General features: G+C 46.3%; 1 protein-coding gene across 4 annotated transcripts in view; it reads right to left on the reverse strand.

Annotated features, from left to right (window-relative positions):
* Positions 1 to 225: 225 nt before the first annotated feature.
* Positions 226 to 14,909, reverse strand: part of LOC116977208 (exportin-1-like) — a 102,044-nt gene continuing 87,360 nt past the window's right edge. For 3 of the 4 annotated variants that reach the window (XM_033027614.1, XM_033027615.1, XM_033027616.1), the window contains exons 20-25: positions 12,900 to 13,094; positions 10,442 to 10,610; positions 7,830 to 7,964; positions 6,661 to 6,823; positions 4,401 to 4,497; positions 3,620 to 3,766 (exon numbers count right to left, since the gene is read on the reverse strand). In XM_033027614.1, the coding sequence (XP_032883505.1) occupies positions 3,620 to 3,766; positions 4,401 to 4,497; positions 6,661 to 6,823; positions 7,830 to 7,964; positions 10,442 to 10,610; positions 12,900 to 13,094 (906 nt within the window). Of the gene's footprint in view, positions 3,767 to 4,400; positions 4,498 to 6,660; positions 6,824 to 7,829; positions 7,965 to 10,441; positions 10,611 to 12,899; positions 13,095 to 14,909 lie in introns of all 4 variants that reach the window. The other variant, XM_033027617.1, reaches the window with a different exon arrangement.

The raw sequence follows: 14,909 nt of genomic DNA on the forward strand, positions 1-14,909 counted from the left end.
CCACACACCAAGGTGAACCAGAATAGCATTCTTAAAATGTTCAAGTTCCTGCTGTATTTAGATGAATCCTCACAGAGAAAATAAATAATTATTTTAAACTAATAACAGAAAGAGCAGAACACATGGCAGTATTTTCGGGGTTAGCACACACGCACCAGTTGAAAGAAAAAACAAAACACGAGATACACGTCACAACAAGCTCACCAGTAAAGTGCAACTACGGACTAATTTATCGAATCTTATTTATTAAAAAATGTCAACATTTCTATTCTAATCATCTTAATTACAACCTGTACAAGTTTGTTTTAAAAAAAGGAGGGAGGTACTCTGAATAGCAGGAGGTTGCAGGCTTCTATTTTCACTTGCAATACCCTGCTACAAATTTCTGCCAAAAAAAAGCATTTCTAATACAGTGTAACACAGTTAAATTACACAGATTTTTTTTTAAACAAGACTTTCTGTACAAGTATTGAAAGACAAGACAGTCCATAGTCAACTCCTCGAAGCATTAAACAGAATCAGATGATGCACACAAGAGAACTCAATTTGCACAGGCGCACACACTGTGGGTAGATTACTACTGCTATAGATGCGTGTGTAAAACAATGTTAGGGAAACCAAAGCAGGCCATTTCCAGTGACTGCCACAAACACAAAATCAACCCGAGCTTTCTCACCCCCTCCCAAACCCTCCCTTCCCAACGGCACAACTTGACTGAGACAAGCTGCAGAGAATGAGAGCCAAGAGGTTCCAAGATCGTAAACCTACCACCTTTACTCCCCTTGGGCAGGGTTGTACCAGACAAGAGGCTTAGCTGATTGTCCAATTAATCGAGACTCAAAAAGCTTCTTCACGAGAAAAACAAAAAAAAGGCACTAAGAGACAAAAATATTCCATCCGTCATGTCAGTCAGACTCACCTACAGAAGTAATCAGTTAATTTAAAAGTCGTTGAAATTAAAATACCTACATGAAAATGCAAGCCATGAATATAATGACAATCTGGCTTGTGTGTAAAGGGATTTTGAGTGTCTAAATAAAAGACACTGTTGTACCAAATACCAGCAAGCTGTTTGAAATGTTTATTAACAGGATATTGATTTTATAAAAAATACCTACCACCCACGACACACATTGCTCCATATGCAGCAGTGCCACGGAATATTTTGTGGTGGTACGCCTTGTGGCTTAGAACGCCACTGCATTCCCTCAGCGCTTCCACGTTTGAAAACCGCGGCGTGTTCACATTCCCACTAGTGAAATACGTTCAGTCGCAGCCTACGAGTTTCTTTGTATTAATCCTCCCCTTTTGCTGCCCATTGTAATGGAAATGGAGGAGCCGAACTCTAAATCAGACATGTGGCACCTCTCAATGGGTTCACCGTCAGCTATTTATTTCCATTCTAGATCTTTATGTCATCTGACTCGAGACTCTGCTCCCACCCTACAATCCCTGGAAAAGAGGAGCTGGATTTACTGTACGAAAAACCCAGGCGCAGAAGGATCATCATTTCTATTGAGGGTGCACAAGACATGGCTTAATAATTTAGTTTATAAACTATCAGAAGCATCGTGTTAACAAGGCTCCCTCAGTTACGAGAGAAAGAAACAGATTAACGATACTGAACGGAATGATGGATAGAGTGAAACATGAGTGTTTATTCAGGTTCCTCAAAGCTAATGCTACCTCAATTCCACTTCCTTAATCATAATTACCTCCTGTGGCTCCATCAACCCATTAATCAGGTAGTTGAACGTTCTTGTTGTGAAGAGGAGACAAACTGGCGAGCCCACTGAATGAACAGCAGGAGGAACTCAGCAGGTCAGGTAGCCCCTGTGGAAGCAAGGCAACCATCCTCTAGCCTCCACAGATGCTGCTTGACCTGCCGAGTTCTTCCACCAACTCATTTTCACTTCATATTCCCGCATCCGCAGTCTCCTCTCCTATGCCACAAACACTGCGTTCCTCACTTTGAAATCCAAGTATTCTTTCTTCCTGAACCCCCTTCCCCCCCTCCCCTGCAGAGGATGGCTTCGATACGGATTATTCCTATTCACGTCACCACTCCCAACAGAAGAAACAAGTATACATTGTAATTTTAAACCATCCTAAACTCTGCACGCTTCCAATTTTCCTTTCCCAAAGTGAAGCTCCAGTGGTTTCAGCAGAGCAGGCCACATGTTGAGACAAACAGCATAACCGATGATAGCGAAAAACATAATTGCAAAAATCAATTGATCCCTTACACTCCAAATGTCTGCAGATTTGTAAACTTCACAAGATAGTGAAAATGGAGTTTGTCAGCCATGGGAAGGGAGGAGAGTGGGGAGATCACACATTAAAATGGGGGGGGGGAGAGAGGAATTGAGATGTCGGGCGCGGGGGAGAACAAAGTAGGCAGGGTCAGTGCTAGGCACACGGACAGATAGGATGTGTGCCAAGCGTCCAGACAAACAGCAGGGAAAGAATGGGAGGAGAACTAAACAGGCTGAGTTGGTTGGTGTGCCATGGAATTAATGAAATATCACACCTCTCGCTCGCAAGGCTAGAAGGTAGCTGCACCCACAGGGCTACGCACTGGTGCCTTCTCCCACTCCCTGAGGGAATGTGCCCTAACACTGTTTATACACACACGCGCACGCACGCACGCACACACACACACACACACACACACACGCACACAGGACAAAGGATGATGCTAGGACACCTGCACATTTGGCATCAAAAGAGAACGGTTATCTTAAAAACTGAAGTGCTGATAAGTTTTAAAATATTCCAAATCCTTACCCACACCCCCTCCCCCTCTCCCTCCCAGCCCCACCGAGCAGAATCCTTTCGGGGCTACGGAAAGAACCGTTCCTTCTTGACCATTGACCCTGACCTTCCTCCAATATTTCTGTCGACAACACACAGTTGCCACAACACCCTAAGAGGCACAGCCTGGCATTTTCACTGATTGAGGGGAGGGGAGGGGAGAGGGAGGGGTTGAAGATACAAAGGCTAGGCACACGTTGAAAAATTCACAGCATATGTACACATGGTGAGCAGGAGCAGGTTATACATCGCGCACTGAGTGGGTCCTTCACTCTCTCCCCGACACTCGAGCCCTTATCTGGGGGGGGGGCCAAAGAACGACTCGACCAACTACCCTTTCACCCCACCCCCACCCAGCCCAAATCCCACGGCAGAGCCTTCATTTGTTTTTTGGATTCGGTCAAATTACCTCGTTCTTTACAAAACATTGTATGTCACTCTTTGTGAGCCAGCCAGCCTTAAGCTCAAAGATGTATAAAAGGAGCTCAGATCGTGCAGCTGGGAAGAGCAGCTACAGATTGAGATGTTTGGGTACACAATTTGCAAGCAGATCTTAACCAGAGAGAAAGAATGAACCTTTGGGCGATGGAATCCCCTGCTCTTGCGACCAACTGGTGTTGTAATACCAGGAAACAAAACTGGAATTTTAAACCCCCCCCCCCCCCCCCCCCACATTTGATGGATGGGAGGGGCTTGTTCGGTTGTCCATTTTCACCAATTCCCCCTCTTCACAGCCCCTTCTCGCATTCATGCCCACCCCCTCCCCACCCCACCGCCACTATTCTCTTTCACACTTTGGGATCGCTCAGTCGCACATCTCCTCGGCTATTTCGTGTGGGTTCAATATCCCAGGCACTGTCATCTGCAGCTTTCTCTTCTCTTCCTGGGCCTGCCGCAGGGCCGCTTCCCTCTCCTCCAGGAACAAGTCCGAGGTGTCTTCTCCACCAAATTCCTAGCAAGTGACACAAAAGGGAAGGTCAACCTCATTGCACCGTCCACGCATCATCAATACTTGATCTTCTCTGACTTGCGACTAACGTCAAGTAACCTTTGCCTTCCCTCTCCATCCCTCCCCCTTCCCAGTGCTCTGACTGTCCTCGTTTACATTTTATCTCTGTTAGCTTTGTTACCTTCTCCTAGCTAACAATGATCTATTCTACATGTTCCTCGATCTCCATCCCCTTTGTCACGTTTTCACACCTCACATCTCCTTCTCTCTGTATCTCCCTCTGCTCCCCTGATTCAGTCTGAAGAAGGGTCTCGACCCGAAACGTTACCCATTCCTTCTATCCAGAGATGCTGCCTGTCCCGCTGAGTTACTCCAGCATTTTGTGTCTATCGATACGTGATCGTCTGATGGTCACACTGGGAAGTGTTGCTCAACACCATCCTCTCAAGGTCAATCAGAATCAGGCATTGAATGTAACCTTGCTCGCGACGCCCACATCCCAGAGAACAAACTCACAAAACATCTGGTGCCGACCGTCATGGCGCCAGGAAGAGCAATGTAACAAACATTCTCATCTACAAATTCACGTTGCCTAGCTACAAGGCTAACACTTCGATTTCCAGCTTAAAATTCTTACCTTTATCTGGACAAGGAAATCTCTCAAATGTTCTTTGAATGATGGAATGTCTTGGTTTAAGCTGAACAGGCCAGTCACAAAAATCTTAATCTGTGCACTAAGGGGAAAATAAAACAAGATAATTAGTATCTTTTATATGTGGCTTCACCAATGTCTTGTACATCTGTAACAGGATGTCCCAACTGTACTCAACATGATGAAGGTCAAATGCCTTATTCACCAGAGTCTCTCTGTCGTGTTGCCATTTTCATAGAACAATATATCTGCACCCTGAGGTTAGACACAAAATGCTGGAGTGACTCAGCGGGTCAGGCAGCATTTCTGGAGAAAAGGAATAGGTGATGGTTCGGGTCGAGACCCTTCTTCGGACTCAAGAAGGTTCTGGACCTGAAACATCACCTATTCCTTCTCTCCAAGATTTTGTGTCCATCTTAGACAATAGACAATAGGTGCCCCGTTCCTGCCTTCTCACCACATCCCCTGACTCTGCTATCTTTAAGAACTATCTTCGGAGTAAACCAGCATCTGCTGTTCCTTCATGCACATTTGATCTGCACCCTTGTGTTTCTCTGTTCTACAACACTCTCCATGGCCCTGCCGTTTACTGTGCAAGGCCTACCCTGCTTTGTCTTGCCAAGATGTATCGCTTGGCGTGTATCTGAACTAAACTCAGTCTGTTGTTCCTCAGCCAAAGAATAGAACAGGAGACAAACAAGGAAAGTGGCAGCACAAAGGCACAGCCAGCAGTCGCTGCCTCACAGTCCCTGAGGCTCTGCTTCCATTATGACCTTGGGGTGCTGTCCATGTGGCGTTCGCATGTTCTCCCTGTGATAGCGTGAGTTTCCTCTGGGTGCTCTCTTTTACTCCAACACCCCAAAAATGTGCGAGTCGGTACGTTAATTGACCCCTAAAGGGCCTGTCCCACTTTCGCGACCTAATTCACGACCTCTGCCGAGTTTGCCCTTGACTCGTACTCGCAGCATGGTCGTCACGAGGTCGTAGGTACTCGTGGCATCAAGTAGGTCGGGGCCGTTTTTCTAGCCTGATGAAAAATGTCCACGAGTAAAAAAGGTCGTGAATTAGGTCATGAAAGTGGGACAGGCCCTTAAAATGTATGTGAGTGGTAGAATTTGGGGGGGGGGGGGGGGGTGGGGGTGGGGTGGGAGTTGAAGAAACTGTGGGGAGAAGCTTTAAAAGTTGGATTAACATAGGGTTTCTGAAAAATGGGTAGATGTTGGTTGGTTATGGACTATTAGACAGAGGGGTTTGTTTCCATTATGTCTTGTGAAAGAAAGACAGAAAGAGATCATATTATGGAGATTGTATCTAGTTCTGGACCTGTGTCCCTCAGGAAACTTGAAGTAGCCCTGGATGGGTAGGGGTCAACACCTAACACAAAGTACACCTTCCAGCATCTTCATAAGTGATAGGAGCAAGATTACTCCATTCGGCCCATCAAGTCTACTCCGCTATTCAATCATGGCTGATTATTCTTTCCCTCTCAACCCCATTCTCCTGCCTTCTCCCCATAACCCCTGACTAATCAAGAATCTGTCAATCTCCGTCTTAAAAATACCCAATGACTAGACCTCCACATCCGTCCGTAGCAATGAATTCCACAGATTCACCACCCTCTGACTAAAGGGTCTGAAATTCCTCCTCATCTCCTTCCTAAAGGCGCGTCCTTATAATCTGAGGTTATGGCCTCTGGCCCTAGACTCTCCCACTAGTGGAAACTTCCTCTCCACATCCACTCTATCCAGGCCTCTAGCTACACCACTACACCAACCAACTGTGCACAGGGTTCAAGAATCAAGAGTGGTGTTTGTCACATGTCCTAGATAGAACAATGACGTTCTTACTTGCAGCAGCACAACTGAATATGTAGACATAGTACTCCATAAAGAATATGATAAACAAGAAAAATGTTCAGTGTTTGCATATGCACGTGTATGCGTGTGTGTGAGAATGTGTGTGTATGAATGTGTCTGATGGACATATATAATCATTACACACACACATATATATACACATATATAGACATATATGTATACATATATATATATATACACACATATAGACATATATGTATACATATATATATATATACACACATATATATATAGACATGTATACATATACACACATATATACACACACACACATATATATAATATATATGTGTGTGTGTGTGTGTGCGTATACACATACACACACACACACACACACAGTGTACTCTAATTCTCTAATTGCAGCTTACTCTTGGAGGTGAGGGAAGGCAGTTTTCAGCAGGTTGGCCACAAACTCCTGCACGAAGATCTGATTGTTCACGTTGGGAGTAGCTGGGCTCAAAGACAAAGTGATGCGGCCATCTTCCACCAAGCTGAACATGTATGCCAAGATGGTAGCGTGCATCGTCAACCCTGGTGGAGAGCAATACGTTCAAGGGTTAAAACACACGGGATGGATCAAGACAGGTCCAAACGTCAACATTCAAAGCACTGAGTCTATTTGTGGTATAAACCAGCATCTGCAGTTCTTTGTATCTACATTTTGGCTTAGTTCACTGCAAAAATACTTTGAGGAAGTTCTACCCAAAACATCACCTATCCTTTCTCCCCGGAAATGTTGCCCGACCTGCTGAGTTAGTCCTTTGGTTTCGTTCATTGTCACATGTACAGTGAAAAGCTTTTTTTTGTGTGCTAACCAGCCTGTGGAAAGGCTGTACATGATGACAATTGAGCCGTCCACAGTGCACAGATACAGGATTAAGGGAATAACGTTTAGTGCAGGATAAAGTCTAGTGAAGTCTGATTAAAGTCAGTTGAAGGGTGTCTAATGACATGCCTACCTAATAAGAGAACAAGGAAGGACCCCGGGGTGCTCACAAAACAAAGAGGGCCCATCCGGGCTCTAGTGAATACTTATGTAAGTATCGTCACCACATACGTGGCAACACTTTGTGTACTTTGTATATTGTATGCAAAAAAAACACGATACAATGGAACTTTATTTGTCCCGTCAACGGAGGGCTCGACGCCCCCGACCGCAGGAGAACAAAGAAGGGAAGAGATTGATCTTTTTTTTTTGCCTTCCATCACAGTGGGGAATGTGAAGGAGTCACTGTGGTGGATGTTTATGTTAAAATGTGTTTTGTGTGTTCTGTTGCTTCTCATTTGTATGACTGACTTGGCAAATGAAATTCCTCGTATGTTGCAAAACATACTTGACTAATGAAGTATTATTGTGTTGTAAGGTATTGTATCATTTATCCCAGGAGGGAAATGGATCTGCCAACTATCATAAAACTCAAAATACATGAAACATGAAATTAAAGTGACGAGGTGGGGAGGAGTTGTACAGTTTGATAGCCACAGGGAAAGAGGTACAAAAAGACCCGATTGAAAGAAGAACGAAGATCTGACTTACCTGCGGTATGTGACGTATCCGTCACCACTGAGAATATGTGCTGGAGAACGTCGCAGAAATAGGTTTGGTAAAAGCTCTGTGCAGCCGCTTCCTCTTGTGCAACGTTCTGCAGCAGCGTATAAAGAATAGACAAACCTGCGGAGAACAAAATAACACGGAGAATTGCATTTAGTTCCAGCGGACAGGAATGTAATTTCAGCGTTTTGGAGTATTGTGAACAGTTTTGGACCCCCATATCCGAGGAAGGACGTGCTGGTGTGTAGGAACTGTAGATGCTGGTTTAAACTGAAGATAGACACAAAATGCTGGGGTAACTCAGCGGGACAGGCAGCATCCCTGGAGCGAAGGTCGAGACACTTCTTCTGATGATGCAGATTTTGCTACTTCAGGATATGCTGGCGTTGGAGAGGGCCCAGAGGTTTACGAGGATGATCCCGGGGATGATTGGGTTAACATATGATGACCATTTGACCATACTGGATCTGTACTCACTGGAGTTTAGAAGGATGAGGGGTGGGGGGGGGGGATCTCATCGAAACCTACCAAATAGTGAAAGGCTTGGATAACATGGATGCGGAGAGGATGCTTGCACTAGAGGGAGAGTCTAGGACTAGAGGTCATAGCCTCAGAATGAAAAGATGTACCCTTTGAAAGGAGATGAGGAGGAATTTCTTTAGTCAGAGGGAGGTGAATCTGTGGAATTCGTTGCTATAGACGGTTGTGGAGGCCAAGTCAAAGGATATTTTTAAGGTGGAGATTGATTCTTGAACAGCAAGGATGTCAAGGGTTATAGGGAGACGGCAGGAGAATGGGGTTGAGAGGGAAAGATAGATCAGCCATGATCAAATGGCGGTGTAGGTCCGATGGGCCAAATCGCCTACTTTACTCCCATGAATTTATGAATGGAGTTAAAATGCTAATACAGTGTAGAACCAAGGTCAGGGACTACAATTCAAAGCCATCAGTGCAAGGCAGTGATAAAGTCATCCAATTAAAACTTCAGGCGGAGCTGGTGGCCTCCAACCTGCGACCGACCTCGAGGGTCCGGAGGTAGAGCCAGCCAGGACTCACCAACGCGAGGCTGGCCGTCTTCGAGCCGCGGCGGCGTTCGGGCAGCGGCACGATTCGGCGCTCCGGTGAGGGCGGACGGCGCGGGGCTGAGACACTCCCGTGCAGGCGGCACGGCTACCGGCTGGAAGGCGCTCCCGTGTGAGCGGCCTGGGTCCCGGCTGGAAGGCGCTCCCGTGCGGGCGGCACGGCTACCGGCTGGAAGGCGCTCCCGTGCGGGCGGCACGGCTACCGGCTGGAAGGTGCTCCCGTGGGGGCAGCCCGGTGCGGGGCTGAGACGTTGCCGTGTGGGCGGCCCGGTGCGGGGCGGAGACGGTGCTCCGATGGCTGAGGCGGCGGCGACCTGGATCCGTGGCTTGGCCGCGGGCCAGTGGATGACAATGTCGGGAGCTCGCAGGGCACAGGCTGGTGCCTGTTTTCCGGAGCACCCGTCGCAACAGCTGCGTCCGCTGGACTGGAGGGCGGCAGCTTCGACCACCCCCGGGCCGCGGAGCTTGACGCGGGACTGACTTACCATCGCCCGGTGGGGTATCGCCTCGGCGCAGAGGGAGAAGAGGAGGGAAGAGACAGTAACTCTAAGACTTTTTGCCTCCATCACAGTGAGGAGGTGTTTGGTGAACTCACTGTGGTGGATGTTAATTTGTGTTTATTGTGTGTTGTTATTATTACATGTATGGCTGCAGGCAACAGCATTTCGTTCAGACCGAAAGGTCTGAATGACAAATAAAGGATTCAATTCAATTCAATTCAATTTCCATCTGCAATATCTTCTCTCTGGACATATCACCATTAGGTCACTCGGATTCTACCACATAACTTATATTCCCTCTGTTTATTGCACCCATCATCCACTAAGGCAGGGGTGGGCAACCTTGTTCTGCATAGGGGCCGGGACGCATGCCTGTGAGCGGATGGCGGACCACATCTATCACATGTATACATGGGCCCTGCCCCCATCCCGTCCCGGATGGCAGGCAACAAAATCACATGTTCACCGAAGGTAGACAGGAATGCTGGAGAAACTCAGCGAGTGAGGCAGCCTCATGCAATCCTTGCATGTCTCACCCGCTGAGTTTCTCCAGCATTTTTGTCTACCGTTGATTTCTCCAGCATCTGCAGTTCTTTCTTAAACGTGTTCACAGAAGATGCGTGGCCATGCCGGCGGCTTTGCGCAGGTTGCGGTACAGCCAGAGCTCGCCCGCTGCTCGGGGCGCCCGGCGGGCCGAACGATTACAGGAAAAAAAAATCTGCCTGCGGGCCGGATGATTACCAGTTACGGGCCGCATTCGGCCCGGGGGCCGGAGGTTGCCGACCCCTGCACCAAGGTGAGAGGGGGAAGATTTAATAAGAAACCAAAAGGCATATTTAATAGGTGTAAGGAAGGAGCTGCCAGTGGTGGTAGTTGAGGCAGGTACCTATAACAACAGTTAAAAAGCATTTAGACAGGTATATGGATAGGAAATATGCAGAGTAAAGCTAAGCTTACTGCTGGATTGAAGTGAACAGGGCTAGACCTAGAATGTGAAGCCCGCAGTATGTTTTACCTGTGTCAGCCACGTTCCTCATGGTGTGTTTGAAAGCCCAGATAATGGAGTCAAGGACCAATTTGAACTGGGCTGGAGGTATGTTCAGGAAAGCTGGGAAACAGTGACTATTGACTGCTTGAAGAAGCAGAAAGAAGTTAGTCCTGTGCTCTGGATACTCCTCAAAATCCTAGAGGGGAAGAAAGAAAAATTAAATGCTTGAAAATAACATTTCAAATGTTTGTACCATCCGTTTTATTTTTCATATCGTCTTACAGCATAGAAACAGGCCCTTCAGCCCAACTTGCCCACACTGGCTAACATGTCCCAACTACACTAGTCCCACCTGCCTGCGTTTGGCTCATACTTCGCACAAAGGGTGGTGGGTGTATGGAACGAGCTGCCAGAAGAGGTAGTTGAGGCAGGGACTATCCCAACGTTTAAGAAACCTATTTCCTTTGCTCCATAGATGCTGCATCACCCGCTGAGTTTCTCCAGCATTTTTATCTACCTTTAAGAAACAGTTAGTCAGGTACATGGATAGGACAGGTTTGGAGTGATATGGGCCAACCACGGGCTGGTGGGACTAGTGTAGCTGGGACATGTTGGTCGGTGTGAGCAAGTTGGGCCGAAGGGCCTGTTTCCACACTATCACTCGATAACCATATCACTCTAAACCTGTCCTATCCACGTACCTGTCTAAATGTTTCTTAAATGTTGCGATAGTACCTGCCTCCGTTTTAAGATGTACAATTGTAGTCTATTCCTGTTCATTCTGATCAAAACTCATTTCAAGGACAATATAATTTGCACTTTGTAAAATACTAAACATCCACTGACAGTCGAGCAGTCTAGCAGGATTCTCCTTTAGTTTAGTTTAGTGTTACAACGAGGAAACAGAGTCTGCGTCGGCCAGCGATCCCCGCACTCTAACACCATCCTACACATACTAGAGACTATTTTTACAATGCCAATTAACCTACAAACCTGTACATCTGTAAGTCTAAAGTGACAGCAATGAGAAAGAGCAAAATCACGAGATGTTTAATTTTTTTTGCAAGTTTGCAATTGAAGGCAATACATCGCGGCACAGGAATAAATAAATAAATAAATAAATAAATAAACACATGGAGCAGGCAATCACTGGTTCTGAATAAGATCAGAATAACAAAAAAGCTACAGCAAACGTGTTTAAATGCTTGGACCAGTCTGGAAGAAACAGAGACCAATGATCTACAGACTCAAACCTCAGTACCAGCTAAGGAATGCAAATTCAGAATTAGATCTGGAATAATAGAAATTAATATTAGCAATGGGGACCACAGAATTGCTTAATGTCCAGTTTACACCAAGTGTTACAGCAAATCACTGACACTACTCTACTGCTTGAGTCTCCTTGGCTCGGCAAAGGACATGGATCATTTTTTTTAAAGAAAGAACTGCAGATGCTGGAAAAATCGAAGGTTGACAAAAAATACTGGAGAAACTCAGCGGGTGAGGCAGCATCTATGGAGAGAAGGAATTAGCGACGTTTCGGGTCGAGACCCTTCTTCAGACTGGACAAGTATCATACTGTTCAGTTAGTTTAGTTTCAGAGATACAGCGTGGAAACAGGCCCTTCGGACCACAGAGTCCGCGTCGACCAGTGATCCCCGCACACTTACACTATCCTTCACAAACTAGGGACAATTTACATTTATCCCAAGCCAATTAACCTACAAACCTGTACGCCTTTGGAGTGTAGGAGGAAACCAGAGCAACTGGAAAAAAACCCGCGCAGGTCACGGGGAGAACGTACAAACACCATACAGACAGTGGCCACAGTCAGGATCGAACCCGGGTCTCTGGCACTGTAAGGCAGCAACTCTACCGCTGTGCTGCTGATCGGATCGATGTGTGCAGTTTTGGTCTCCAAATTTGAGGAAGGACATTTTTGCCATTGAGGGAGTGCAGCGTAGTTTCACAAGGTTAATTCCCGGGATGGTGGGACTGTCACATGTTGACAGAATGGAGCGGCTGGGCTTGCATACTCTGGAGTTTAGAAGGATGAGAGAGGATCTTATTGAAACATATAAGATTATTAAGGATTTGGACACGCTAGAGGCAGGAAACATGTTCCCGATGTTGGGGGAGTCCAGAACCAGGGGCCACACTTGAAGAAATAAGGAGTAAGCCATTTAGATAGGAGATGAGAAAAACTTTTTCACACAGAGAGTTGTGAATCTGTGGAATTCTCTGCCTCAGAGGGCGGTGGAGGCAGGTTCTCTGGATGCTTTCAATAGAGTGTTAGAGAGAGCTCTTAAAGATAGCGGAGTCAGGGGATATGGGGAGAAGGCAAGAACGGGGTACTGATTGTGGATGATCAGCCATGATCATATTGAATGGCGGTGCTGGCTCGAAGGGCCAAATGGCCTACTCCTGCACCTATTGTCTATTGAGTGAGCCGTAGTACATTTCCTCTGACCAGACTAACAATTACCTTGTTGATCATTTCCAGAGTGCACTCAAACAAGGCGTCAAAGATCTGCGGGACCTCAGCGGTGATGTGGTTCTCCAGTTTGTTCACTATGGTGGCCATGGTGCTTAATACCTCAGGCTCCCGAGCTGCAGGGACGTTCCTCTGGTAGTCGATCAACACTGCGTCGAGTAGCGGCGGCACAAAGTTCTCCGCAACCTGCAAGAGAGGAAGAGAAGGTGCAACTTGTAACAAGGGTCAAGCTACGAAGAAAAGGCAGCTTTGAAAGATGGTTCGTGGACGCAGCCCAGACCATCTCACACAAACCAACCTCCCTTCCATTCACTCCAATCATACCTGGAGTAAGGCCAGCTGCATAATCAAGGATGAGTCACACCCCGGCCACTCCCTCTGCTCCCCTCACCCATCGGGCAAAAGGTATAGAAGTGTGAAAATTAGCACTTCCAGATTCAGGGACAGTTTCTTCCCAGATGTTACCAGGCAACTGAATCATCCTACCACAACCAGAGAGCAGTGCTGAACTACTATCTACCTCTTTGGTGACTCTTGGACTTTATTGGCTTTACCTTGCACTAAACATACTCGCTTATCATCCATCTATACCAAGGGTTCCCAAACTGGGGTAAATTTACCCTCAGGGGGTAAATTTCACCTACCCAGGGGATACATTTGCTGATTCTGGATTTCTACATATTTTTTCTCATTGACTGACTGTGTTTGGTTGTGGTATAATCTGTTCATCATTAGATGGTCATAAATAAGTGAAATAACATTGTTATGTGCTATTAATGTTGCCTGGGGTAAACGGGATAAAAAAGGTTGGGAACCCCTGATATGTACACTGTGAATGGCTCGTATTGTCTTTCCGTCGATAGGCTAGCACGCAACAAAATCTTTACATTGTACCTCGGTACACGTGACAATAAACTAAACTGAACAGAACTAGACCTGTCAATTTCCACAGGAGTTGAAAAGAACGAGCCATGCAAGATGCCCAAATGGATTGATGCCGACTGGCCATTCCCAACTGGGAATACTTGGATGTGCAGGAAGGAACTGCAGACATCGGGAGAAGAATGGAACACAGGGGAGAGATAAGACTTTGCCTTCCATCACAGTGAGGAGGAGATCCACTGTGATGGATGTTTGTGTAAATTGTGTTGGTGTGTGTCTTGGTTCTTTTCTTGTTGTATGACTGCAGAAACCAAATTTCGTTTTAACTTCATTTGAGGTTCAAATGACAATAAACGGTATTGTATTGTAGATGCTGTTTTACACCCAAGATAGACACAAAATGCTGGAGCAGCTCAGCGGGACCGGCAGCATCTCTGGAGAAATGGAATAGGTGAAGTTTCGCGTCAAGACCCTACTTCAGGCCTGATGCTATACGCTGTATTTATTCATACACTGTATATGGCTCGATTGTAATCATGTATTGATGCCGGACGTGTATTGATCCCATTCCTGGGATGTCAGGACTTTCATATGAAGAAAGACTGGATAGACTCGGCTTGTACTCGCTAGAATTTAGAAGATTGAGGGGGGGATCTTATAGAAACTTACAAAATTCTTAAGGGGTTGGACAGGCTAGATGCAGGAAGATTGTTCCCGATGTTGGGGAAGTCCAGAACAAGGGGTCACAGTTTAAGGATAAAGGGGAAATCTTTTAGGACTGAGATGACAAAAACATTTTTCACACACAGAGAGTGGTGAATCTCTGGAACTCTCTGCCACAGAATGTAGTTGAGGCCAGTTCATTGGCTATATTTAAGAGGGAGTTAGATGTGGCCCTTGTGGCTAAAGGGATCAGGGGGTATGGAGAGAAGGCAGGTACAGGATACTGAGTTGGATGATCAGCCATGATCAGATTGAATGGCGGTGCAGGCTCGAAGGGCCGAATGGCCTACTCCTGCACCTATTTTCTATGTTTCTATGTATTGTCTTTTTGCTGACTGGTTGGCACGCAACAAAAGCTTTTCACTGTAGCTCGGTAAACGGGACAATAAACTAAAC

The sequence above is a fragment of the Amblyraja radiata genome, chromosome 9 (genome assembly GCF_010909765.2).
Source record: "Amblyraja radiata isolate CabotCenter1 chromosome 9, sAmbRad1.1.pri, whole genome shotgun sequence".
Taxonomy (NCBI): Eukaryota; Metazoa; Chordata; class Chondrichthyes; order Rajiformes; family Rajidae; genus Amblyraja; species Amblyraja radiata.